This window comes from Miniopterus natalensis, chromosome 2 (genome assembly GCF_054644295.1).
Source record: "Miniopterus natalensis isolate mMinNat1 chromosome 2, mMinNat1.hap1, whole genome shotgun sequence".
NCBI lineage: Eukaryota > Metazoa > Chordata > Mammalia > Chiroptera > Miniopteridae > Miniopterus > Miniopterus natalensis.
Window position 1 is genome coordinate 85,982,936 of NC_142082.1, and position 25,782 is coordinate 86,008,717.

General features: G+C 37.7%; 1 protein-coding gene across 3 annotated transcripts in view; it reads left to right on the top strand.

Moving 5' to 3' along the window:
• The first annotated feature begins 738 nt into the window (after window positions 1-738).
• The window catches only part of NBEA (neurobeachin), an 816,964-nt gene continuing 791,920 nt past the window's right edge, over window positions 739-25,782 (top strand). For all 3 annotated transcript variants that reach the window (XM_016197269.2, XM_016197275.2, XM_087814370.1), the window contains exon 1: window positions 739-1,023. In XM_016197269.2, coding sequence (XP_016052755.2) covers window positions 739-1,023 — 285 coding nt within the window. The remainder of the gene's footprint in view (window positions 1,024-25,782) is intronic.

The following is a 25,782-nucleotide window of genomic DNA, read 5'->3' on the forward strand; positions in this document are numbered from 1 at the left end:
AGGGAAAGACTACGAGGAAGCCACCACCCGCCTCGCCTCTGCCAGCTAGCTCCAGTGTCTGGCAGCGGGCCCTATGCACCTGGTCACCTATCGGTTCAGGGTGGTTGGGGGAGGGACTAAGGGTGTCGGGATGGGTGGGAGGGAAGATCAGGAGCGCGAGGCAAAAGGGGGGGGGGAGGTGTGTGCACCGAGGGCCCCGCCCCTCGAAGGCGCTGCGCAGGCGCACTGGCCGCTACTGCAGGCAGGGGGCGGCAACATGGCGGAGTGAGCGGCGGCGTCGGGGCTTCACAACTGTGGCGCCTGTAGCAGCGGCATTAGCAGTCTCAGTAGCGTCGGCCACAGCCGGGGCTTTAGCTCCGGCCAGCGCAGTGGCCAGCTGCTCGAGCGCCAGGGCTTTTCAGAGCGGCAGCAGCATCTCCGCGAGGGGCGGGCCGGGCCGGACCGACCGGGAGGGGGGGAGAGAGGAGGCAGCCGCGGCGGTGGCACAGCTGCTCTTCGTGCAGCGGTTAGCGGCGCCCTCACCGCCGGGCATAAGCCTGAGAATAACCCACCGCCTCGGCCGGGGAGGGCTCCGGAGCCGGCAGGGCAGGGGCGCAGGCGGGGAGCGAGCCCGGCGCTGCGGCGCTGGTGGATGCTGGGGCTCCGAGGCGACGGCCGGGGGGCGGGGGACGAGGCAGGTATAACGGTACCGGCGGAGGCAGCGCCTCTGCTCTTCTCTTCTCCTCAGGAGGAGTGCATATGGCGAGCGAGAAGCCGGGCCCGGGCCCGGGGCTCGAGCCTCAGCCCGTGGGGCTCATCGCCGTCGGGGCCGGAGGCGGAGGCGGCGGGGGCAGCGGCGGCGGGGGCAGCGGGATGGGGGAGCCGATGGGAGCGTCGGGCTCCGGCTCCGTGGTGCTTCCCGCTGGGATGATTAACCCTTCGGTGCCGATCCGCAACATCCGGATGAAATTCGCAGTGTTGATTGGACTCATACAGGTCGGAGAGGTCAGCAACAGGGACATCGTCGAGACCGTGCTGAACCTGGTAAGGGAAAATGCGTGCTGTCTGCCTCCCAGCCCCCGTAGCTTCCCTGCACCCCCAGGGTCACCGCGCAGCGCGTCCCTGCGAGCCCAGATCGTCCAACTGGTATTGCCAGCTGGTGACCTGCCAGCGCGCAGTCCAAGCCACGCCACCTCCTGGGTCTCCTCTGGTCCCCTCCAGCCACCTGAGCGCTGTGCCCAGCTTAATACCGCTGAGTAGTAAATCATTCCTTGCCGTGCAGATTTTGGGTCGATTTGAGAGTTTAATTGAGGGGAGAGGAGGCCTCCTTTTCTGTGGAGTTTTTTCTCCCACACTATTAATTGTACAAGGCGAGGATGAAAGCCTTGTCCCTGGAGCCTAAATTCCCCCGATGCTTCTGAAATGTGGGGAGCGCATTAGCTCGAACTTGAGCAGCTGGGGCGTGATGTCGAATGAGGAGGAAAATGATGCAGTTTTGCATCTGCTTTTAAATATATTACGAGACTATGATGTGGAGAGTGTTGTGGCTGTGTCCCCCTAACTCCCATCTCTATTTTAGGTAGCCTTTCTTTTTAATGTCCTGAATGTGTTCACCTCTTTAGTCGTGGGTGTGTGCGTGTGTGCGCGCGCGCGCGCGTGCGCTCACAACATGTTAAAATGTGAGGGCACCAAATCATACAGGTTGGTTTTTGTGGTTGTCTTAGAGAGCGTGGCATATGGATAAAGACTAAAGGAAAGGTGTTAGATGTAGCCCTAGTTTTTTTTTTTTTTTTTTTTTTTCTCTTTCATGATTAGAAAGCGTTACTGCAGAACTGTGTATGACTTAATGTTTTGAGCCATCTACTGAGGCTAAGAAGCGTTCAAAATGTCAGGGGGGAAAATAGGAAGAAACAGGAGAGGGGAATCATAAATTGCACATAATTAAGAGTAGTTCATTTTTAATGTTTTGTAAATGCAGTTTTTGCTGCAGCAAAGCTTTTCAACAGTTTCCTTTGCATACAGTAAGGTTTGGTTTTGGAAGGCAAGGTTTAAATCAGGAGCAATCAGCTGACTATTGTATTTGGTGTGGAGTCACAGCAATATAAAAATATTCTTGCACGGAGATTTTATAACACCCATGTAGTCTGATTTTTCAACTAAGCCATTATTTTTATTTGATCTATTGGAAAACTGAAAGGAAATTGCAACTATAGCAGTGTGGATTAGAAAATGTTTACTGTTTATGAACCTCTTAAATTCACGGAAAAGTTAAAGCTGTTTTTTTTTTTCTTCTTCTTGCTAGTGTTCAAGTCAAAGACAGGAGAACACCTGTCCTTGCTTTGTTATATTTATTACTGTTTAAGTACAGAACACCCCTTTCTGCTTCTCTTTACTCTTTAAATATGTCACCACAAAAGTCAGTTATAAGTTTGAATAATGTTACCACATTGATATAGCCAAATTCTTTTAAAAACACTAGTAGAAATGTTGTTGGGAGTTTTAATTTTAACCAGCTGCAGGTAGGAGGCTGGTACTTGTCTTTTTTTTTCTTCCTTTTTAAAAGCAAAGAAGTTAGATCTCAAAATATGTTAGTATGTTAGCAGATACTGTATTTCTGTAAATTTATTTCTGTAAATTTAAAGGAACACGTTTAAAGCTTTTTTCCAGTTTTCACCTAACCAATACCAATTTTACTTTAGAAGATGTTATATTAGGTTATTTTAATAACTATTTATATGCTTTTTAATACATTTTTAATGTGATAAGAGGCAATAGAGCTCTCACAAGCTGGAAACTGATTTGAATGGGCTTTGAATCTGCAGCAGTATAGATGTCTGCCAGATCAGTCCTTAACAGATGGGGTTCTGTAGATACAGAGTAGATTAGGAAAGGAAGTGAAATATTTCTTTTGAGATAAAAAAAGGCATTTAACTCTTCAGTGCAATGAAAATCTACCATGAAGTCTCATATGCAAAAATTATTGTAGAGATTAACTTTATTGTTAAGCTTTAGAGTAATCCGAAATAAGGTAGTACTGTAATGGTATATCCCCAGATCTTCTTCACACCTTGTAACTGCACTGATTTTTGGGAATCAAAAGAGTTAGGTTTAAAATTTCGTTGTATATTTTTAAAGAATGCAATCAATCTTTAAATGGAACTTTTTGGGGAATCAAACAAATGACAAAGGAGTTATTTACTCTTAAGTTGTTAATTATATTGATTGTGGAATATGAATTGGTCTTATGAAGTGTCATATTTCTTGAATAGTAGGTTTAGAGTTTTATCTTTCCAATATACTCATGATGAAAATGTCATGTGAAAACCTAAGCTGATTCTGAAAATATTTGGAAATCTTTGGAATTTAAAAAATAATTATCAAAACTTAATACTATTTGCTTAACAAGTAAACCCAGTAAAATCCATTTAGTAAACTCAGTGTCTTGTTACCTAGAGACTGGAAACCCCTAATATTATCTCTAAATTGAGTTTTTCTCAAAATCTTAATTTAAATCATTAAATAAAAATTATAGGTAGAAATAGTGTAATATCTGTCACGGTGCCCTTTATCACAGAAAAGAGAAAAACTAGTGAAACTTCAAAATAATAGCGTTTCTACCATAAACAATAACCTTTTCTCAGCCACCTCTGTCAAAATACTTTTCTATTTTTCTTGTACATTCTTTATATACAGTACGAGAATACTTGGTTTTTAGGTGCTGTTTCTCACATGTCTTGCCCAAAAAATTAAGTTTTCCAGAGTAAAGATTAAGCATGCAGCAAAATATAGATAGAACTTCTTCAACACAGCTGTAGCTGTAATTTTTTGCTTCTGTTTGCCAAAGGTAGAAATGTGTTTTCATTACTCAGGTGGATTGTGGGAATTTGTTCAAGAATCACCAATATAATAAGAAATAAAATGAATAATTTCCATTGTAGATGGATGTATTTTGTATAATGGGTAGCATCAGGAAGATGAGTACCTTAGTCTGTAAATAACGTTATGACAGCATATTGTCAAGGATTTTGCATTGTAGCTTTACCAATGAAAGAAACTGATCATAAACAAACTTTGTCTTAGGGAGGAATTATTTAATGTGGCAGTATAAGAGCCTTTATAGAAAAAAAACTTGTTGGCCGTTTCAGTTATAAAGCAGGCACACTACTTAATCCATTGCTTCCTTAACATATGTTTTTATAAGGTTTTTCCTTCCTTGAGGTAAATGCTATGTAAGTATCATGTGTTCTTTGTTTATAGCATGGAAGTTTCTTTTTACCAAAAATTTTAATGTAAACATATTTTTAGAAAAGAAAATAGAGGATTAATATTTTCTTAATGAAAGAATTCACAGTAGAGATTTTTTTGAATAGGTGTCTATAATTCTATAGCATTTAGTTTGTAGACTTTTTTCCTCCCATGAATGACTGCATGATATATCAGTGTATCTTTAGTTGTAGAAAATGATCATTTTTTTTTTTTTTTCACATTTAAGTGGCACGTTGTATACTGTATTGAAAGCATAACAAGATACTTTGAGGGGATTTTTGGGCTAAGTTCTGCTGTCTTGGCATATTGATCATAGTATTTTGGTTAAATGGAAATTTTTAAGTTACTCTTCCATACTTGAATGTGACAGTAACTTTTGTTCCTGGAGGTTTTTTTTGGTTTGAAGCTTGCTAATTAGAATAATTTTCAATTTAAAGATACTTAAAATTTTACAAACAAGAGGTATGTTCTGTATTTGAACTAAATCTGTTTTAAAAATATGAAGTTGTATTCTAGAATCACAGTCCTTAATATTAATAAAACCACATTGATTTATATTAAAATAATATCTTGCGTTTTAATTTATGTTGACATGTAAGCTTTTTGTATTAACTTGAGTTATATTTTATTCTTGCTATTGGGTGTTGAAAATTAAATTAAAATGTATATGTAACTATTGAACTTTCAGAATCTTGAGTTCTGAGGTTTTCCACAGAAATATTAATTTGGTCGTATAATGACACTAAAGCAGCAAATATTCTATAGCCAGCCTATAACCTAGATATTAATTTTAAATAAGTACTTTGTATATTGTTAGTCAGTTTTTGGCAAATACTATGCTGTTAATTAAATATATCTTAAGGATCTCTTTTCTTTTGCTATACTTTCTCCAACACAATGTAAGGAAATCTATTGGTTCTAGCAGACCCAGGCCTCATATTGGTTCACTGATGTAGCTGTATTATAAATTTCAGTCGTCCACATTTTTGACTATTTAAATATTATTTTGCATAAGTTTCATAGGTTTTTCATTTCTTGCCTGTACTTCTCATATTTTATGAATTATCAGTGTATCTCTTTATATGAAGATATACCTATCATTATCTGGTATTATGGTTTACAGGAAGTTCCCCTCCTGTGCTGTGAACTCCAAGAAGGCAGGAGCCTGTATGTGTATATATATAAGTATATATGTGTGTGTGTGTATATTCTTTGTATTTATGGATCTTGGATATGTTAATGCATCATTTTTGAGTGTGCAGGGTAACATTATTAGGCAGAAGACCAGTTTCTGAAATTCTGTTCGATTGTAGGGACCAGACCCAAGATCCTAAAATAAATTAGACTCATGTCAAATTAATGTATTATCTATTCCTATGACTAGAAATGTGTGTTGAATATCTATGATGTTATCTATGTAGTCATTTTTAAGTATTGTAATTTTAAACTGGTATACTGCAATAAGTAAGAATCTGATAAAAACTTTTATTTTCAGTAAACCTATGTGTATGTCAAATATATAAGCACATAACAGTCTATTATTAACAAATAATATATAATGCATTGCATAGAAATTAAAAAATGATTGTTCGCATTTGTCATATTACCAGGAATAGTGGATATCTCTTGTTTTTGTCTGTCTAGCATACATATCCCCTTTTGGTAATGTAATGGGGAACCTCAGAGTTAGCTCAGGACTTATGCTGGAACTCCTTCTGTTAGGAATACTGAACAAGTCAGCTCATCCCATAGCTGACAGTGCCTGTGTTATAATTTGACCAAATATGAATCCAAGAGCAAGAAATATGTTTGTGATTCTGCTTGAGAACCCAGAGTTCTCTGTGCCTATAGTAATTATCTTCTAACCATTAAATTCTCTCTTTTAAAGCTTATTATTATTGTTGTGATTAGCTTGAAGTCTATTTAAATTGGGTTTTTGTCATTTATAAAGGGAAGGGATCCTTAGACATGTAGACATTAGTAACTGGAAATGGGACATTGTAAAGAACAAACCTTAAATGTTGAAATAGAGTGCAAGGCAGTGAGGATCTTGCTTTCTCTACCAGTTCCTTTTAAGGAATTATAGACCAGCTGTTTTAAATAGTCACCTGTGTTATCTTTGCCCATGGAACTAATGATGCTGGAACTTTAATGATATTATAGCATTTTGGCCACTTCTTGGGGCCTTTGATAATGCCTTATAAGAGGAATTAGCTTTGGTCCAAGCTGGCATGCCTGAAATCATAGAGGGAAGAGAATATTGTGTTTCCAACTAAGAGAGGCCTTTTCTGCCCTTAACCACCATCCAAGATAGCAGAGAATCAGAATACATACCAAGAACCTTGAAGGTTTGAAAGCCCAATTATTTTTGCCCCATGCTAAAGTTGATAAGAGGATGGATAGGAGTTTAAATTAGAACCAGGTAAAGTTCTGCTTTATAAGCTTTGTCCAAGCATCTCGTGTATATTTCCAGACTCCTGACCAAAGTAACAATCCAATTACTTCAGAGCTTTAAAAAAAGGATGCAGCTAGGGAACAAGTGCTAGAATAGCTGTGCTGGGTCACACAGCTTATTGTTTCACATTGCTTCAAGGAAAATCATTAAGCTGAGGGTTAAGGGATGAGTCCTGTGAAGGCCTGTTGCTATGAGACTGAATATTCCTACACTGAAAAGGTAGAAATCTAGATTCATGCACTATATCCTGACAGGATCGCTGGCTTTGTTTGCTAATTCAACCAGTTTCCTGAAGTAAATTGACTAAAATCTTATTAAGCTTTTAGGGTAACTACTTCCAGGGTAACCTCAAGTCTGGTAAAAAAAAAAAAATAAGGCCTGTGTTCCCATATTTCAAAGGCAGTTCTCAGTAAAAGGAAGTGGGCTGCTAAAGCAGTACCACTGCTAGAAGGAAAATTTAAAGCCATGGAAGATAATGGATAAGAGAGGTCTTCTGAGATAGTAGTAATGAGTACTTCCAAATTGGCTCACTAAGGCACTTCATTGCCAGGACAAGGAATTTTTACTGCTCTGACCATTAGTATGTGGTCTGTGCTTTGAATTAGTGACCATGGTTGGTTTTACCTTCTTCACTTTTTAAAACGTCTTAAAAAGTTATGTTCTTTTACCATTATATATTATAATTATATATATTAAATTATATAGCTATATTGTCAGATTATGTGTTACCACCCAAAAGAATGCAGATTTAGGTCTGACCAATTGCTCATAGCTCAAAGAATTCAGATTTCTAGCTGGATACAGTAACTTGGCATTGTCTTTGTCTTGCCTCCTTCCCCATGGTGAGATGATAAGTGTGTTTTTTGTTTTTCCCAAGACAGTAATATTGCTAAACAAGGGTATTTAAAATGATATATGTGTGTGTATGTGTGTGTGTGTGTGTGTGTGTGTGTGTATATATATATATATATATATAGAGAGAGAGAGAGAGAGAGAGAGAGAGAGGGAGAGAGAGAGAGAGAGAGAGTGTGTGTGTGTTTATAGGGCGAATGGGCAGCCATGAGCTAGAATGTTACAGATTTCTGTTGGTTTTAGCTGCATAGAATCCATTGTTTCTGTTGCTAATAGTTCTAGACTTTTTGATACTCCTGTGGGAAGTCACTCCTTCTTAATTCTTGGTTTATAAGGTTTGAGATTTCCCTGAATTCCTTTCTGCTTTCCTGGACCAGAAACAGAAACTGGACCTGGCCCATCAGTAACAGATATTGGTTAAAAATTTAGCTGCACATCTGAGATAGCTTGATAACTTCTTTCATTCTGCCAGAGAAAATAAATGCTCCTGACTGGAGTTGCTAAGATGTTAGAATGTAAGTTTAGATTTGACTGGCAATCTGACACCATTAAGCAGAGTATGCTTGAGAATGAAGTTAGGACAGAGGCAACTAGAACCAATGGCATCTTTGGAGCCTTTCTGGTTAGTTATATTCCTAGACTTTCAGTGTGTTAAGCTAATACATTTCCTGTTTTGCTTAAGACAGTTTGAGTTGGGTTTTATCCATTTCATCCCCATGATTCTGTTACCACAAAGGGGATCTGGCCCTGAGCATCTCTGTCTAGGGCTGGCTGGTAATGTGTGGGTCCTTGACTTTTTGCAGGAAAATTTCATGAGTCCAAGTGACTATGAGGGAATATTTGTTAAAGCTGGGGACAGTAAAACAAGAACGGGCTTAGCATAGAAGAAGCAACAGGAGAGCCTATGTTGGGCTGCCCTAGCTCTCTGGGAAGTCAGAGAGAAAGGGGCTTTGGGATCAGTTTCAGGGGTTAGACTGGGACAAGCTACTGCTGCCCATTGCTCCCCTGGTTGCAAGCTTCACGGGGTCCTTTAGGGTTTAAGAGATGCATGCCTGTGTGGGAAGAAGTAGGAGAAGAGGGGAAAGGGAATGAGAGGTCCTCTCCCCAGAGAGAGAGCCTGCACTGAGTCCTTTGTCTTGAGGTTTTCTTTCTTTCTTACAGGTGGGGATCTTAGGAGAAGTCTCAGGAAGGGTGTCAGTAGAATATTCATCAATTTTCTTGATGCATTTCTTCAAAGTCGTGGTCTTCACTGATTGGTCAGTGTCAGGGCAGGTGGTCATTAGTCATTGTAGCTGGTCCTGGTAACACCTGGTTTTGTTGTTCTTCTGAGTCTGGAGCTGAAATACAATTGAGGCCTAGATGTTATTTCTAGGGAGGTGACCCTCTGTATCTGCTGTAAATGGCTTTGTCATTTTGTTTAGCTATCTATCTCAGTTTTCCTATTCCACTTGTCCTGGCTTACTGGCCTGTTTCAATTTCTGATTAATGTTCTGAATTAATTTTTTAAAAAAATGTTGGGTTTTAAGTATTATAGGACAGAGCATAAGAAAAAGAATAACTTGGTAAAGGACTTGATATATTTCAAGAAAGAAGAAATATATATCACTAGTAAATACAAAATTAATCTTCACTAAATACTAGTGAGGTACCATGAATAAGAAGAAAATTATAATTAAATTAAAAAATAAAATTACCATTGTTTTCTAGGCATGCTAAAACAATCCGAAATGATGTTGTTGAACATATAAATGTTAAGCTGCACTGAATGACATTTTAACAATATGTGTCAAGAGGTTTTTGACATCAGTCCTTAGTTCTTTAAGGAAGAGTTATCTGGGGACAATTATGGGGTTAAATGTAGTTGTATGATATAATAATTGGCAAAAACCTAAATCTTCAACAATAGGAAAGGTTAAATTATTTTACATCCATGTTACATAATATCATGCAGTCATCAAGACTTTATGTGCCTCAGTTTCATTATGTGTAAAAGAGGATATTTACCTTAAGGTTGTTGAATGAATTTACATATATATATATATATATATATATATTTAATTTTTTAATAGCTTATTGCTTTTTAGAGAGAGTGGAAGGGGGAGGGGGAGAGAAACTTCAGTGTGAGAGCTCTACATCGATGGACTGCCTCCTGCATACCCCCTTCCCAGGGATTGAGCCAGCAACCTGGACATGTGCCCTGACCATAACTGAACTGGCAGCCTCCTGGTGCATGGAATGGCGCCCATCTGAGTCCCTGAGGATATGTTTTTATTGATTTTTAGAGAGAGAGGAAGGGAGAGAGAGAGAGAAACATGTGAGAGAGAAACATTGATCAATTTCCTACCATATGCACCCCAACTGGGAATCGTACCTGCAACCTTTTGGTGTATGAGCCACTGGGCCAGGCATGAATTAATATCTTTAAAGTGCCTGGTACAAAGCTAACTTTATTTAGTACTTACTGTTATTTTTTATTCTTATCCTGAGCCTGGAGATCTTCTGATCATAGACAAAAAATAATGATCTAATTAAAACTGAGCTGTTCTCTTTTAGCTTGGAGTACCTGAGCCTAATGAATCTGTCAGAGAACAGATCTCACGTATGCACAGATCATGATCCCCTGATGAATCATAGGACGTCTGTTCCCTGAATCTTGCATAGTATTTAATGCTGCCTTGGGTAGTTTTTCCTAATTTCCTATTTTGAGTGAGGTGGATGGAAAACGAGAAAGAATAGACATGAGCTTATGCAAGTTCCTTTGCCTGGAATTTCTCCCATCTCTTCCCTCACATGGATGAATTTCACATGTAGATCTAGTAGGACATGAATGATGATCCTAGGTAAATAAAACCTCCCTCTGGGAGTGTTAGCTTAAATATTTAGAAGACTACTTGAGTAACAAGCCTAAGGGACAAGTTAGAGGAATAAAAACTATTTGTGTTCATTTGTTTTAGAAAATATAAATCTATATTTTAATACCTCTTAACTGTTTACAGTTCACTTGTGTGATTGCTCTACATTAACTAATCCTCAGAATAACCCTCTTTTCAGACACCATTCCTTCTCTACAGATTTGGAAACAAAGGCTGCAGGGAATGTGGAGTAGTTACACAAGGTTATCTAGGTATTAAGTAGCTGAGTTGGGACTCAGGCCTTCAGATTCAAAAGCTGGAGTCTTTTCCATTATTAATTGAAGTGTATCTACAGTACTTAGAAAGTATCCCAAAGGCCAATGTTATGTGAAGAGAGGATGTTAGAAGGGAAGGGACCAGACAGCCTCAGTGAGTTGATTCTGGGGTAGGGAATGCTACCCATAGAGGACTCAGGACAAGCTGTTCACAGGAAATAAAAATGAATGCAGGACAGGTTGATAGATTTGTACACAAAAGTGATTTAGCAAGAACTGTATTGTAAATAACTTTGAGTTTTTAGGAATAATTGGTTATACAGTATTATAAATGGTAACTAGCAAAATGTGGATACTTTAGATATTACTGTGAGCTAGAGTAATAGTATGTATTAATATATTATATATATAAATTAGATTTCTTATATATCAGCATTAATTATATGAACCGCCCCATATACCATATTTTCTTGAATAAGACAAATGAGTTATAGGTGGGGTTATACTATAGCCTAGATAATATAATTTCTAATAATTGTGATTCCTCTCTCAGTATACTAAAGTAGAGCAAACTGATTAATAGCAAATTTTATGGAAGTATGAATGTCTAGGTTTATTTATCTTTAGCAAACACTTTTCTGAGAGAAATAAACTACAGCTGATTTTAAAATGGTATATATGTTATTTCTACTGTTGTTTAAAAGTTTTTCACCTATGGGGAGGGAATTGGCTTTTATAGATTGGGTTTAGTTTCATACCTTTTGGTTTTAATATCCTTTCCCACGCCCTTCGAAGTAAATGTGGTTTACTTTAATATAATAAGTAAACAGTGGCTGAAGGTAAGAGGCTTGTGCAAGGTTGGAAAGCAGTTTAGTTGCAGAAATGAGACTCAGAGCTAGATATTCCAGTTCTGTTCTTTAAAATATACCATTACCTTTGATGATCACGATGAAGGTGATAAAATATGCTTATATTTCCTGAATCTTTGCCAAGCACTATATGTTAAGCATATAATCTGCATTATCTCATTTTATCTTCTTGACCTGGCATATAAAATCTTCAATGAAATAAAAATAGTCATTGACTTTGTAAGTTAAACTAAATCTGGTATCTTAATAGAGAAGTGTTTTCAGCTTTAATTATATAGGAAATATTTTATTATAAAATGTCATAGAATCATTTTACTTGATTTGTACTAATTCTCTATAACTTGATGATCTTTTCAAAGTCCTTGAATTTAAATGAAGTGTTTAAATTATTTTTAACATTTTATGAGATGTGAATCATCAGTGGGAGAATATTTTTTATACTGTGTTGACCATTACTTGGTAAATAATTATTGCACTTCTGAGGTCACCATGTTCTTTGATTTTTGCCTAAAGAACTCCTGTTTATATACAGGATTGAGCTCTTGTCACCACTTAAGTGACATCTTCCCTGATCTACCCCTAAAAGCTCTTCCTCCCATCTTTGTTCTCCCATAACATTTTTTTTGTACATACTTCAAATTGGCACTTGCATATTCTGTGTTAAATTTTGTTTACTTGTCAGACAAACCTAGAGACTCTGAATCCTTTGAGATCAGAACATTATCTTATTCAACTTAACATAGAATCTGAACTTTTGTGTTGCTTAGTGAAATTTTTTTTGAATGAAGATTTTTTTACCTTTGATTTAGTTTTGTTATTTTGAACACTTCTGACTTGGGTTCAAATCTATTTTCTAGCTGTTCTGGTTCTTTTAGTTCCTGAGTTTAACTCTTTTTAACATTTGAAATTTTTTTTTTTGAGAGAGTAAGATCGACGTATTTAGGTGTATATATGCATGGGTTATGTTTAAAAGAAAGTTTTCTGGATATTTCAAATGAGTGAGTAGTCATAGCATCTTCACATCTGGTGAATGGCCACACTCTTATCACTTGTGGAAGCGAGGTAAGAAACACAGGGAGGTTGCAGATCCTCCAGTCCTTCACAGACTTGGAATTTAACACCTAGATTCCTCTTAGTCGGTGCTTTTTAAATTTTATCTTGTTGCCTATGGTTTCACTTTATGCCAGCCCATTTGGGGTTATAGTTTATAGTTTTAATCTAAAAGTATGACTCCCCCAACTTTTAAAACTCAGGCATGCTCAGAACACTTAAAATATAGTTAAATAAAGTAGTGAGCCCTGGCTGGTGTTGCTCAGTGGTTAGAGTGTCAACCTATCACCAAAGGGTCACGGGTTTGATTCCCAGTCAAGGGTGTGTACCTGGGTTGAGGATTTGCTCCCCCCCCACCCATTGGGGCCTGTGTGGGGGGCAACCAATAGATATGTCTTTCTTACATCCATGTTTCTCCTCTCTTCCTCTCCTCCCCTCCCTCCCTCCCTCCCTCCCTCCCTCTCTCTCTCTCTCTCTCTCTCTTTCCCTTCTACTCTCTCTGAAAAAGCAATGGAAAAAAGTATCTTCAGGTGAGGATAAAGTAGTGAGTGATCCTAGCCTAGTGTTCTGTTGCCAGAGTCAAGGTACACATTGGCCATATAAAAAAATAATTGCATAATCCCTACCTTAAATAAGGGGAGGTTATGAGACTAGGATTATAGAGTAGACATAAGGTATGGTGTTACCAGATATTTTTTCTGAAGCCCTTTGTTCATGTTGAATTGCTCTGTTTCTCTATTAATCTCTGAACCATCACAGATAATTTTCAGGAAGCAAAACATCATGCAGTTTAAAACAGTATTCTTATGAAACTGTAACATTTGAAAATGTTGTTCTTTACTATATCCAACCAAGAAAGGATATAGGTGCTGTCACTGACAAGTGAGTATTTCCAAGTGAATCTTTTGAATTTTAACATTTAAAGACTATTTTCTATATGCTACATTAATTTAGCTACTATATTACAGTCAGTTGTCTTTAAATAATTTATATATCAGCATACTTATTTTCAACAAATAAGCATGAATATTTTAATAAACTATTTTTTAATCGTAACCCAAGGATATGTTTTAATTGATTTATTGGTTTAAGAAAGAGAGGAAGGGAAAAAAAGAAACATTGATGTGAAAGAGAAACATCTATCACCTGTGTATGTTTCCTGACTGGGAATTGAACACTCAACCTTTTGGTGTATGGGACGATACTCCAACCAACTGAGCCACCTAGCCAGGGCCAAACTATTTTTTTTAACCCTCACCTGAGAATATGTTAAAAAATTTTTTTTAAATTGGTTTTAGAGAGTGAGGAAGGGAGGGAGGAGAGAGAGAGGAGAGGGCGAAAGAAACATTAATGTGTGGAAGAAACATCAATGGGTTACCTCCTGTAGGTGCGCTGAACCTGATTGAACCTGCAACCTAGGTGTGTGCCCTGATTGGAAATCAAACCTGCAGCCTTTTAGTGTATAAGACAATGCTCTCTCTGAGCCACACCAGACAGGGCTCAAACTGTGGCTTTAGAAGTCTGTAAGAGTGTTTTTCTTTTCTTTTTAAAAAAATTTTCTTTTTTATTTTATTTGAAATTTATCTTTATTGTTGAAAGTATTACAGATGTCCCCCTTTTCCCTTAATTGATCCCCTTCCCCTCCCCCCCTTCCCCTCTCCCTCTCCCTTTCCCTCCCCCCTCCCCCCAGGCCTTCACCCCACTATTATCTATATCCGTGGGTTATGCATATATGAATATAAATTCTCATGTTAATCTCTCCCCACCCACCCATCTGGTTGTGAAAAGCAGCAGGGTTTCTCTCTGCAAGGGAAAGAAGGCTGGAAATGCAGGACCCTCTTAAAGGGCCAGCACACAAAGTTTCATGTGCAGCCACTTACCTTGGGCTCTGGTGGAGGGAAGGCACAGTGGACTGGAGCAGTGTGAGGAGGATCCAGGGAGGGCAGGCTGGGGAAATAGATCTCAGAGGGCACCTATCTGAGTCATTCCCCCATATGGCAGAGGACATCTTTCTCAGGCAGACATTTAGACATTTACTTTCCAAGCAGCTTAAGCGGGGGGGGGGGGGGGGGGGGGGGCAGAAATTGCCCCACCCTGCTGGTAAACCTCTGGCCCCACTCTGTGGAGTTTCTACAGCCCTGAGGATTCTTCAGAGACTAATAACATATCAGCTACCCCACCCTGTGGATTCTACAGCCTGAGGCTCTGTAAGAGGCTGAATTTCAGCCTCTGGGTGCTTTGAGTCTTTGCCCAATTTGCTTCTGGATCCAGGTCTTGGAAAAGCAGATCTTGGTGCATATTTTGTTCCTGCCCAAACTCAACCAGCCCCAGCAGAAGAAACCAGAAGCTGTGGAGTGTGGAAAACTTCAAACAGGGTACTCAAGGCCAGTCATAAACAGCATATGACATTGGCTTTGTGAGAGACCATCCAAAAGACTGCGAGTCCTAGCAGATCTTACTAATACACAGAAATCCAAACAGGCAGCCAAAATGGGGAGGCAAAAAAACAAGCCCCAAATGAAAGAGCACTAGAATTCTCCAGAAGAAAAGCTAAATGAAGTGGAGGTAAGCAATTTATCAGATATATAGAGTTCAGAATACTGATGATAAAAATGCTCAACGGCATGAAAAATATATAGAAACTGAAGGAAATTAAGAATGACATAATAGAAATAAAAACAACAACATTGTAAGGAATGAACAGCAGATTGGGGAAACTGAGGATATGATCAGCCAATTAGAAGATGGTTGAAAAAACAACAATCAGAGAACCAAAAAAAAACCCCCCAAGACAGGACAGTTTAAGGGAGCTTTGGGACAACATGGAACATAACTATGTTCTCATCATAGGAGTGCCAGAAGAGGTCAAAATTAAGCAAGGGTTAGAGAACCCGTTTAAAGAAATAATGGCAGAAAACGTCCCTAATCTGGTGAAGGAAAAAGTCACACAAGTTCAGGAGGCACAGAGAGTCCCAAGCAAGAACTCAAAGGCTCATGCCCAGACACATCATAATTAAAATGCCAAAAATTCAAGACAAAAGATATTAAAGGCAGCAAGAGAAAAGCAATCTGTTACCTACAAAGGAGCTCCTATAGGGCTGTCAGCTGACTTCTCATCAGAATCTCTACAGGCCAGAAGGGAACTGCATGAAGTATTCAAGGTAATGAGAAGCAAGGATCTGAAACCAAGACTACCCTATCCAGCAAGGCTGTCATTCAGAATAGATGGTGAAATAGCTTTCCAGACAAAGAAAGGTTATCACCGCCAAACCACTATTGCAAGAAATGTTAAAGGGGCGGCTGTAATAAGTTGAAATAGAATGAGAAACATAGATGTAAATAAACAAAGTGGCAATAGATAAGTACCTATCAATAATAACCTTAAATATAAATGGGTTAAATGTCCCAATCAAAACAATGGATAAGGAAATAAGACTCAAATATATTCTATCTACGAGAGACCATTCTCAGAACAAAAGACTCACAGGTTGGGAAAAAATACTAACTTCTGGAGGACTTTAAAGGAGAGATCAACAGCAATACAGTCATCATAGGGGACTTTAACACCCTCTTGACTTTACTGGATAGATCTTCCAGACAAAAAAATCAACAAGGAAATAGTGACTAAATCACACACTAGATCAGATGGATTTAATTGACATTTATAGAACATGCTACTCCAAAGCTGCAGAATAGACATTCTCCTCAAGTGCACATGGGACATTCCCAAAGATAGACCACATGTTAGGACACAAAACAAGTCTCTGCAAGTTCAAGAAGATTGAAATCATATCAAGCATCTTCTGGGACATTACACAGTGGAATACTATGCAGCTGTAAAAATGAAGGATTCCTTACCCTTTGAGACAGCAAGGATGGGTGTAGAGTGTATTATGCTAAGTGAAATAAGCCAGTCTGAGAAAGAGAAGTGTCACTTGATCTTTTTTTTGTAGTGAAATATAAATAACCTAAAATTGACCAGTTAAACCTTTTTTAATTATGCAGTTTAGTGGCACTAATTAAATACATTAACATTGTTGTGCAACCATCATCACCATTCATCTCCGGAGGTTTTTCTTATTCCCAAAATGAAACTCTGTGTTCATTAAACAATAACTCCCTAGTTAAATTCCAAGTTTTCCTCACCCGGGTCCTGGTGACCACCATTATGCTTTTCATGTCTGTGAGTTTGACTATAGGTACCTCATAAGTGTAATTATACAGTATTTGTCCTTTTCTTTCTGGCTTATTTCACTTAGCATTTGTCATCAAAGAGTAAGTAAGAGTTTTTGATTGAAACTAGTCTCCATTGGCAAGACAGATGAGAAACTCTGAGGCTATATTTGTATTTTACATTCATAAACTCATGATCCACATGGACCAGTCTTTGTGTTTATGGTACCAAATGAACAATCTCCAATAAGCAGAAGTAATTTCTGCGTGACTCAGGTTCTTTACTCCTATTTCTTGTATATTATGAGGAATAGAGATGGAGACTATAGTAATATTTCTTTAAAAATTTACTTTTTTCTCTCTCATTTGCTGTGTTCCCATAGTACAGTTCTTTGTTTTCTTGTCCTGGAACTTTTCTGAAAGACTCAGCACCCAGCTCTAACCCTAGTACTTCTCTTTGTTCTCCCTATATTGCAAAGCCTAAAATAATCTTCATTTACACTGACAAGACAGTGTCAGAGGGTGGGGAAAGTGAAGAGACTGAGCATACTATGCCAGAATTCTGTTGAGTAGGTACAGGGAAAGAAAGATCAGGAGCACTGATATATGAATAATTTTTCTTGTCACCTAAAAAATTAATTATTTATGGGAGACAACAGGTATTTTGTTACAGTGATTTCAATTTCTTATGGAATATTCAGTGGTGATTTTACCTTAACTTCTCCTTTAAAAAAACAGAACACTGCTAATTTATTTTTACTTAAGAGGTTGTTTGTTAATGTGCTTGCATTAAACAATCTGTGTTTTAAAATAAAAAAATCCTTTTTTCTAAAATTCATCTTTCATCTTACCTGTGTAGTTACAAGCTTCTAGAGAGCATGTCCAAGTCTGGTTAGACTCATTTATGTAGTATACATCTTCTAAAGATGACACTTTAGTTTTAACACTTTATTACTGTATTTTTTTAAAAAATTATTGGGGTGACATTGATTAATGACATAATGAGTTTCATATATCATACATCATCTATATATTGCATTATTTTTGTATTTTTAGGAAATGGTATATTTTATCTCCTTTTACACCATTGCAGTGTAATGCTAGATTATTATAATTATTAAAGATTTATCAGTCATGGCTATATTTATGCCCCTTTTAAGTATATTAAAAGATTTTTCTCATTGTATGTTTGTCATTTTATATATTTACTACTTGTTCAAAAGTACCCCATCACCCTTTCTTTTTGTTTGTCTATAGCTATACTATTGAGAGTAAAAGCAAGTGCTTTTCGTGGCTATTGAGCATTTGTAATGTCCCTAGTAAGAATTGAGATGTGCTTTAAATATAAATTACATACCAAGTTTCGAAGACCTAGTTTGTAAATTAATAGTTCATTAATAACTTTTATATTGGTTACATATCTTGCTTGTATTCCTTGAGTTATTTTATTTTTTTACATACATTTTACCTTTCTGTAAATTAAAATTTTTCATTTACCAGCATTACAAGATTAGAATAAAATTGCAGAAAATGTTAGAAGCTAGATCAAATAATACTAATATGTAATAATGCAGCAACTATTCATAAAGTAGCATATTGTCATGGTTTTTAAAGTTGAGATTTAGTTATTCACCTTTACCAAAGTGTGACTTCATATTGTAAGTTTCTTTGGAGTATCTCTTTCTATGAATAAAATGTGCTTGTCATAGGATAGGAGAGGGGCTCATCTCTCCCTGTTGCTGCTGGGGGTGGGTCTCTTGCAGTATAAGAATAAGAATTCCTGGAGGCCTCTGTGGGAGGATGAGATGTGGTAGAAAGCTTTATTTCCGTGGAATTTTGACACTGTGTTTCCAAAGTCCCATTTACCCCCTTAGACCAGGCATAAAAGAAATGTAGCTGGGGCTTCATTAGATCTAAAACCAGAGCCAGTGTCTAGAGTTTCCTTTCCATGTGGGAGCCTGGTCCATTCAAGCATCAGGCTAGTTTATTTTGTGTTTCTCTGCTGCAGTCCATTAGTCCATTGATTGTGGGATTTGTCTGCATGTCCATGGGCCATAAGGACAAATGCAAGGGAACCAAGAGATTGTGCCTGGAGCAACAAGAGCCATAAGCCAAGCAGACCAAAAGTAACAAGAAAGAGACTTTCTTTGTTTAGGGGATTATGTATTCCCAAATCTTCAAGTGCTTGCAGTGGCCACACCAATTCTGGCCAACCATCTCTGTCCCCACGTTTGACTGACAGGCACCTTCTCTAGTCACCCCAACTTTACTGGGCATGCATCTATCTTTCCTTGGTTGGATTCTTCCCCCAATATTTGCAGGGAATAGGCTGGTGTTTCCTGGGGAATGTGAAATTGCAGCTTCCTGGTGAAGCTGCCCAAATGACATGCCTATAGTGTCTGTCCTTCCCTTTACTCCTTCCCTATTATTAATAACTAGCTAGTTATAATGGTATCATGCCAAAGTGTGAAATCTTTTTAGGTATTAATTTTTTCACATGCTTGTTTTGTTGATATAATTGTTGAAGTCGTCCCCCAGCAGACATCTGTCTTATTGGGTAGGATTGTAGGTGCAGTCTTTTAACCATTGACTATACTGTACTAAGTTTAGATTCAAATGGAAATATAACCATTTCCTCAGTTTCATTAATACCACACAGTAACTAGCTGAACTAATTAGTCATGGTTCTACAAGATTGCCTGATGGTCATGGAATTGTTTTGAACCATTCACATTTCCTCATTCAGGCCTTAGGATCAAAAGCATTCATTTAGCTTCGCCAGCGTGGCTCAGCGGTTGAGAATCAACCCATGATCCAGGAGATTGTGGTCTGATTCCTGGTCAGGGCACATGCCCAGGTTTCAGGCTGATCCCCAGCAGGGGGTGTGCAGGAGGCAGCCTATCAATGACTCTCTCTCATCATTGATGTTTCTATCTCTCCCTCTACCTTCCTCTCTCTGAAATCAATAAAAATATATTTAAAAAAACAACATTCATTTGTAGGAATATTGACTTATTTTAACATTGGGTGGAGTAGTTATGAAAAATTTCACATTTTTCTCTGTGAAATATTTAGATACTTTTATAGGAAGTATGTTGAGCAAATAGGTTTTAGGCAAATTTTTAAAAAATTAATTATATTGCGCTTTTTAATTAAGAAATGATTTTTAATAGTTGTTAGCCATCTGTACTCTGAAAGGTAAACTAATGTATTTTAGTTACTGCATGTCAAACTGTCATTAAGAATGACAGCTGGACCCAATTACATTGAAAAATTATGCTTCCAAACTCTGAAATAAATTTAAGATGACCTACTTAGAAAATACAGAACATAGACATTTACAATAGTGATTATAGTTTCAGTGAGAGTGATTGAGGTTTTAGATCAATATGATAATGCATTCTGTATCTTAGAGCCTTAATTTATTATCTTTGTAAAAGGAATAAAGATATACAATGGGGAGGTAGTTTATGATATTAAAATTTAATAATTATGTACATTTGTGGCATGTGTTATTAATTTTTAAAGAAAGATGCTATTTATGTAGTTTATTCCTGAGACCTTATAAAAGTTTTGCTTTATGTTATGATAGTTAGCTATTAATGCTTAATATACCCTGTTATTGAATCATATTCTACAGTTGACTTATTTTTTACTTGATTTAATTATATAAAATCGATTACTATATTTAATTTGCAGATTTAGTTCTTTGTTCATGGTTATCTTTCCTTAGGGCTCCTTGCGCCTTTTAAATACTTTTCTGTTGGGTCTGAATATATATACTCATATTTAGCATAACTGCATCTCTGACCACATATCTATTTTATTCAAAAAATATTTATTGAATACTGACTTTATGTAATGTTAGGCATGGAGTTTATACTGTTGTAGTGGAGGACAAATGCAGGCAATGAAATGTGTAAATTCTATAATAGAAATAAATTAAGGCATAGTGGGCCATACTGAAGGGAGAAATGTACAATGGAGTCAAGGGAAGGCTTCATAAAAGTCATGTTGCTTGGATTGAGGTTTGAAAGATGGCTAGATTTGTCTAGAAGTGTACAGATGTGTGGTAGCCACTAGCCACATGTGGCTAGTGAACACGTGAAATGTTCTGAAAGCATGAAATGCACAATTGATTTCAAAGACTTGATATAAAAATGTAAACTATCATTTATAGTTTCAAATACTTATTACATGTTGAAATGATACTTTAGACATAGTGTGTGAAATAAAATACAAATTAATATCTCCTGTTTCTTTTTACATTTTTCTTTTAATGTGGCTAATAGAATATTTAAAATTACATATGTGACTTGCATTACATTTATATTGGATACTACTGGTTTAGAGGTGACACCTAAGAAATATATGAACTATAGAAAGAAACTAATAGATATTTTAGCATGCTCCGCTTTTCATATGTATGCATGTAAGTGTGCATACACTTTTTATGTATACATATACACATATATATACACATATATTTGTGTATATACATATACAACATATATTTACAAATACACACATCTATATAATCTTTATTGTATTGTTTGGGTTTTTATGTTATGTGGCAGTAAACCTAATCCTAAATAATGCATTGACTTTATAGCAATGGTTTAAACACCACAAATCATGGGGAAAAATTTGTTCTTCTGGTAAAAATTGCCTAAATAATTAATGGAAATCAGTATGGCAACAAATTAAATGCATTTTATTGTCAGCACATACTTTGGAAGGCAAATTGTAAACATTACCACAGAGTTGAAGAAACAATTTTAATGAAATATAGGAGTTTGTTTTGTAGGAGCTGGATAAAAGTACTGTTATTTTTAATATATTTGCCAATTGATAGACTACTTCTTAATGAAATAAACAACTGCTTCGTTTGAGTTACTACTAAAAAATATATGTGTAAATACTTTCTCGAAATTCATATATGCCCTATTTTCTAAAACCTGAAGTCAAGAATTAACTTTATGAGAATTCCAAGATGGTGTCAAATTAAGTGGTAGCTACACTAACACTCTCCCCGGACCAAACTATAATTACAACTAAAATATAGATAAATCATCCTGAATAATCAACTGAAGACTAGCTGGAGAGAACCCTTATAACTAAGGATGTAAAGTGGAGACCACATAGAGACTGGTAGGAAGTGTGGAGGCTTGAGAGGGCTGGACAGAATTCCACAGGCAGCAGGTGAAGTCCCAGAGGAATATCTCAGCTGTTGGGGGTTCCCACTGAGAACTCTGGGGTCTAAACCCCAAGGTGAGCTCCCCATCCCAGAGCACCAGTACTGAGAAAGGTGCCCACAAAACATGTGGCAGTGAAAAGCAGCCCCCAGGGTTTGTCTGCCAGGAACATGCAGCTGGAAATTGAGGCACTCTCTTAAAGGGCAAGTGCACAAAGTTTTATGTGCTGCCACTCACCTTGAGCTCTGGCAGAGTGGACTAGTGCATTGTGAGGAGAATCCATGGTGGCAGGCTCTGGAAAAAGAACTCTGAGGGCACCCATCAGGACTTGTGTGCTGAGTCATTCCCCCATATGGCAGAGGACATCTTTCTCAGCCAGTCATTTAATATCCAGGCAGCTTTTGGGGAGAGGGGGGAGTGGGAAGAAGCAATTGCCCCATCCCTTACAAACCTCTTGCCTCACCCTGAGGAGTTTCTACAGCCTGAGACTCATTAAGAGACTAAATTACCACCAGCTTCTGGGTGATTTAAGTCTTTGCCTGATTTGCTTCTGGATCCAAGGCTTGGAAAAGCAGAAGTTGGTATGCTTCTTGGTCCTTTTCAAATGCACAGATCCCCAGCAGAGGGAGTGACATGCTGTGGAGTGCTGAAAGGTTCAAACGGTTCTCAAGGCCACTCACAAACAGCTTCTGACATTCGCCTGCACCAGAGACCATCCAAAAGACTGGGAGTTCTTACAGATCTACCTAATACATAGAAATAAACCAAAACAGGCAGCCAAAATGGGGAGGCAAAAAAGCCCCAAATGAAAGAACAAGATAATTCTCCAGAAGAGCCAAATGAAGTGGAGATAAGCAATCTATTAGATATAGAGTTCAGAATACTGATTATAAGAATGCTCAACAGCATGAGAAAAGATACGGAAACTGAAGAAAATTAAGAATGACATAGTAGAAATAAATACATTCGAAGGAATGAACTGCAGATTGCGGGAAGCTGAGGATTGGATCAGTGAATTAGAAGACAGAGGATAGAAAAAAATCACTCAAGCAAAGAACCAAAAAGGAAAAGCAATTTAAAAACAGGAGGACAGTTTAAGGGAGCTGTGGGACAACATGAAATGTAACAATATCCACATCATAGGAGTACCAGAAGATGAAGAAAACAAGCAAGGGTTAGAGAAACTGTTTGAATAAATAATGGCAGAAAGCTTTCCTAACCTGGTGAAGGAAGAAGACACACAAGTTTAGGAGGCACAGAGAGTCCCAAGCAGGAAGAACCCAAAGATGCTCACACCGAGAGACATCATAATTAAAAAGCCAAAAGTTAGAATTTTAAAGGTAAGATAAGAAAAACAATCTGTTACCTAAAAAGGAGCTCCCATAAGACTGTCAGCTGATTTCTCAACAGAAACTCTACAGGGCAGAAGGGAATGAAGCGAAGCATTCAAGGTAATGCAAAACAAGGATCTGAAACCAAGACTACTCTATCCAGCAAGATTTCCACTCAAGATAGATGGTGAAATAAAGAGCTTCCCAGCAAGAAAAGGGTAAAGGAGTTTATCATTACCAAACCAGCATTGCAAGAACTGTTAAAGGGACTGCTTGTAATAAGAGCTAGAAATAGAGAAACATAGGCATAAAGGATTAAAATGGCAATAGATAAGTACCTATCAATAATAACCTTAAGTGTAAATGGATTAAATGTTCCAATCAGTGGATGTAGGATAGCTGAATGGGTAGGAATACATTACCCAAATATATGCTGTCTTCAAGAGACCCACTTCAGAACAATAGGCTGAAAAAATAATTCTGGATGACTTTAACAGAGAGATTGACATCAGTACAGTAATAGTAGGGACTTTAACACCCCACTAACTTTACTGGATAGATCTTCCAGACAAAAAAATCAACAGGGAACAGTGATGCTAGATGACACACTAGATCAAATGGACTTAATTGATATATATAGAACATTTCACCCCAGTGCTACTGAATATACATTCTTCTCAATTGCATGTGTGACATTCTCAAAGATCTACCACATTAGAACACAAATCAAGACTCTACAAGTTCAAGAAGACTGAAATCATATCAAGCTGCTTCTCTGAAATTTATACCATGGAATATTACGCAGCTGTAAAAAGGAAGGATCCCTTACCCTTTGAGACAACATGGTGGGACCTGGGGAGTATTATGTTAAGTGAAATAAGCCAGTCAGAGAAAGACAAGTATCACATAATCTTACTCCTATATAGAATCTAATGAACAAAATAGATCTGGAGACTTAGAAGTGTGTGATAGACTGACAAATCTCAGAGGGAAGATTGGGATGAGTGAGTGGGTGGGGAGAGATTAATCTAAAAACATGCATAACCAATGGACACAGACAATAGTGCGTGGGGGCAGTGTAGTGTTGGGATCAATGTGGGGAAAAGGGGGCATCTGTAATTCCACAATAAAGATAAATTAAAACATTAAAAAAAAGATCTAACCCCCCCACCATCTTCTCAGAAGAAGTAACTTTATCTGGAAAACAGGATATGTACTTTGTGAAGATTTAGTTGATTTATTAGAATAAAGAGTACCCCGTTGTGTTTAGATTGTAATTTTTGTATTAATCTGGAGTACTATATTTTAAATAAGACTGTTAATTGAATAGTAAAATACTGATATGCCAGTGCTTGATACGATTTCAAAGATTTTCTGGATTTCAGATATGTAAACCTAGGCACAGAAAAGTTACTAATTTAATCTCACTTTTTAAGTTGCCCAACTGTAGGAATGTATTTCAGATCTCTAAATTTCTAGTCTAGCAAGTATCCTTTTCATTATATTAATCTGAGTTACTTGGGTTTGGCTGGTATATTTATCAGTTTGCCAGGGCTCCTGTAACAAATACTACAGACTTGGTAGATTAAAAAACATTTTCTCAGTTTTAGTGTCTAGAAGTCCAAGATCAAGGTGTTATCAGTTATAACTGCTTTCTTCTGAACCTCTCTCCTTGGCCAGCAGATGTCCAGCTTCTCCCTGTGTCTTCATATGGTCTTTCTTCTCTGTTTCTGTTTCCTGATTTCCTCTTTCTATAAGGACTTCAGTCATAGTGGATTAAAGCTCACCCATATGATCTCATTTTACCTTAATTACCTCTTCAAAGGGCCTTTCTCCAAATACAATTAGTCTTCCGTTCTGAGGGTTAGCATTTTGTGGGGTGGTCAGCTCACATTTAGTCTCTAAAATGAAAGAAAAACTCCAATCACAGGTTTAATGGGTTTAATAAGTTTACCCATTCAGTTCCTATTTGCAGCACCCAATATTCCTTTGAAACACCACAGGGACTCAGAGTGGCCAACAGTAAATTTCAGAAGTGCAGAGTTTAAGTTCTGGTTCTCTGAGCATTCTGTGTTGCAGTGGCAGTTATTCAAAATTGTTACCTCCCTATAGTTGGGGAGCTTTCAATATACTAGTGAAAAAAGCTTTTTTCCCTTTCAAGGAAAAGGAAAATCACTCCTCAAAACCCAACAGATCTGGCTGTGAGTTCTTTCCTCCCATCCCATCTCTTCAGCCTTATTTTTTGCAGTGGAGCAAGAGAGACCAAAATCTAACCTGAGTTAGAAGAAACAAGACAGCAATGGCTATAAAGGGAGTGACCTGAAGCAACTGAAATACTCCTTTACCTCCCACATCCAATCTATGTGCTTCACTGAAAAACAACAAAAATAAGTTCACAAAATACAAAAGCTAGAATTAATAAATCCATTTATCCAAGGGTGGTGAAAGGCAGGAAGGGGAAGTGGGGGTGGGCTAAATGTCATGG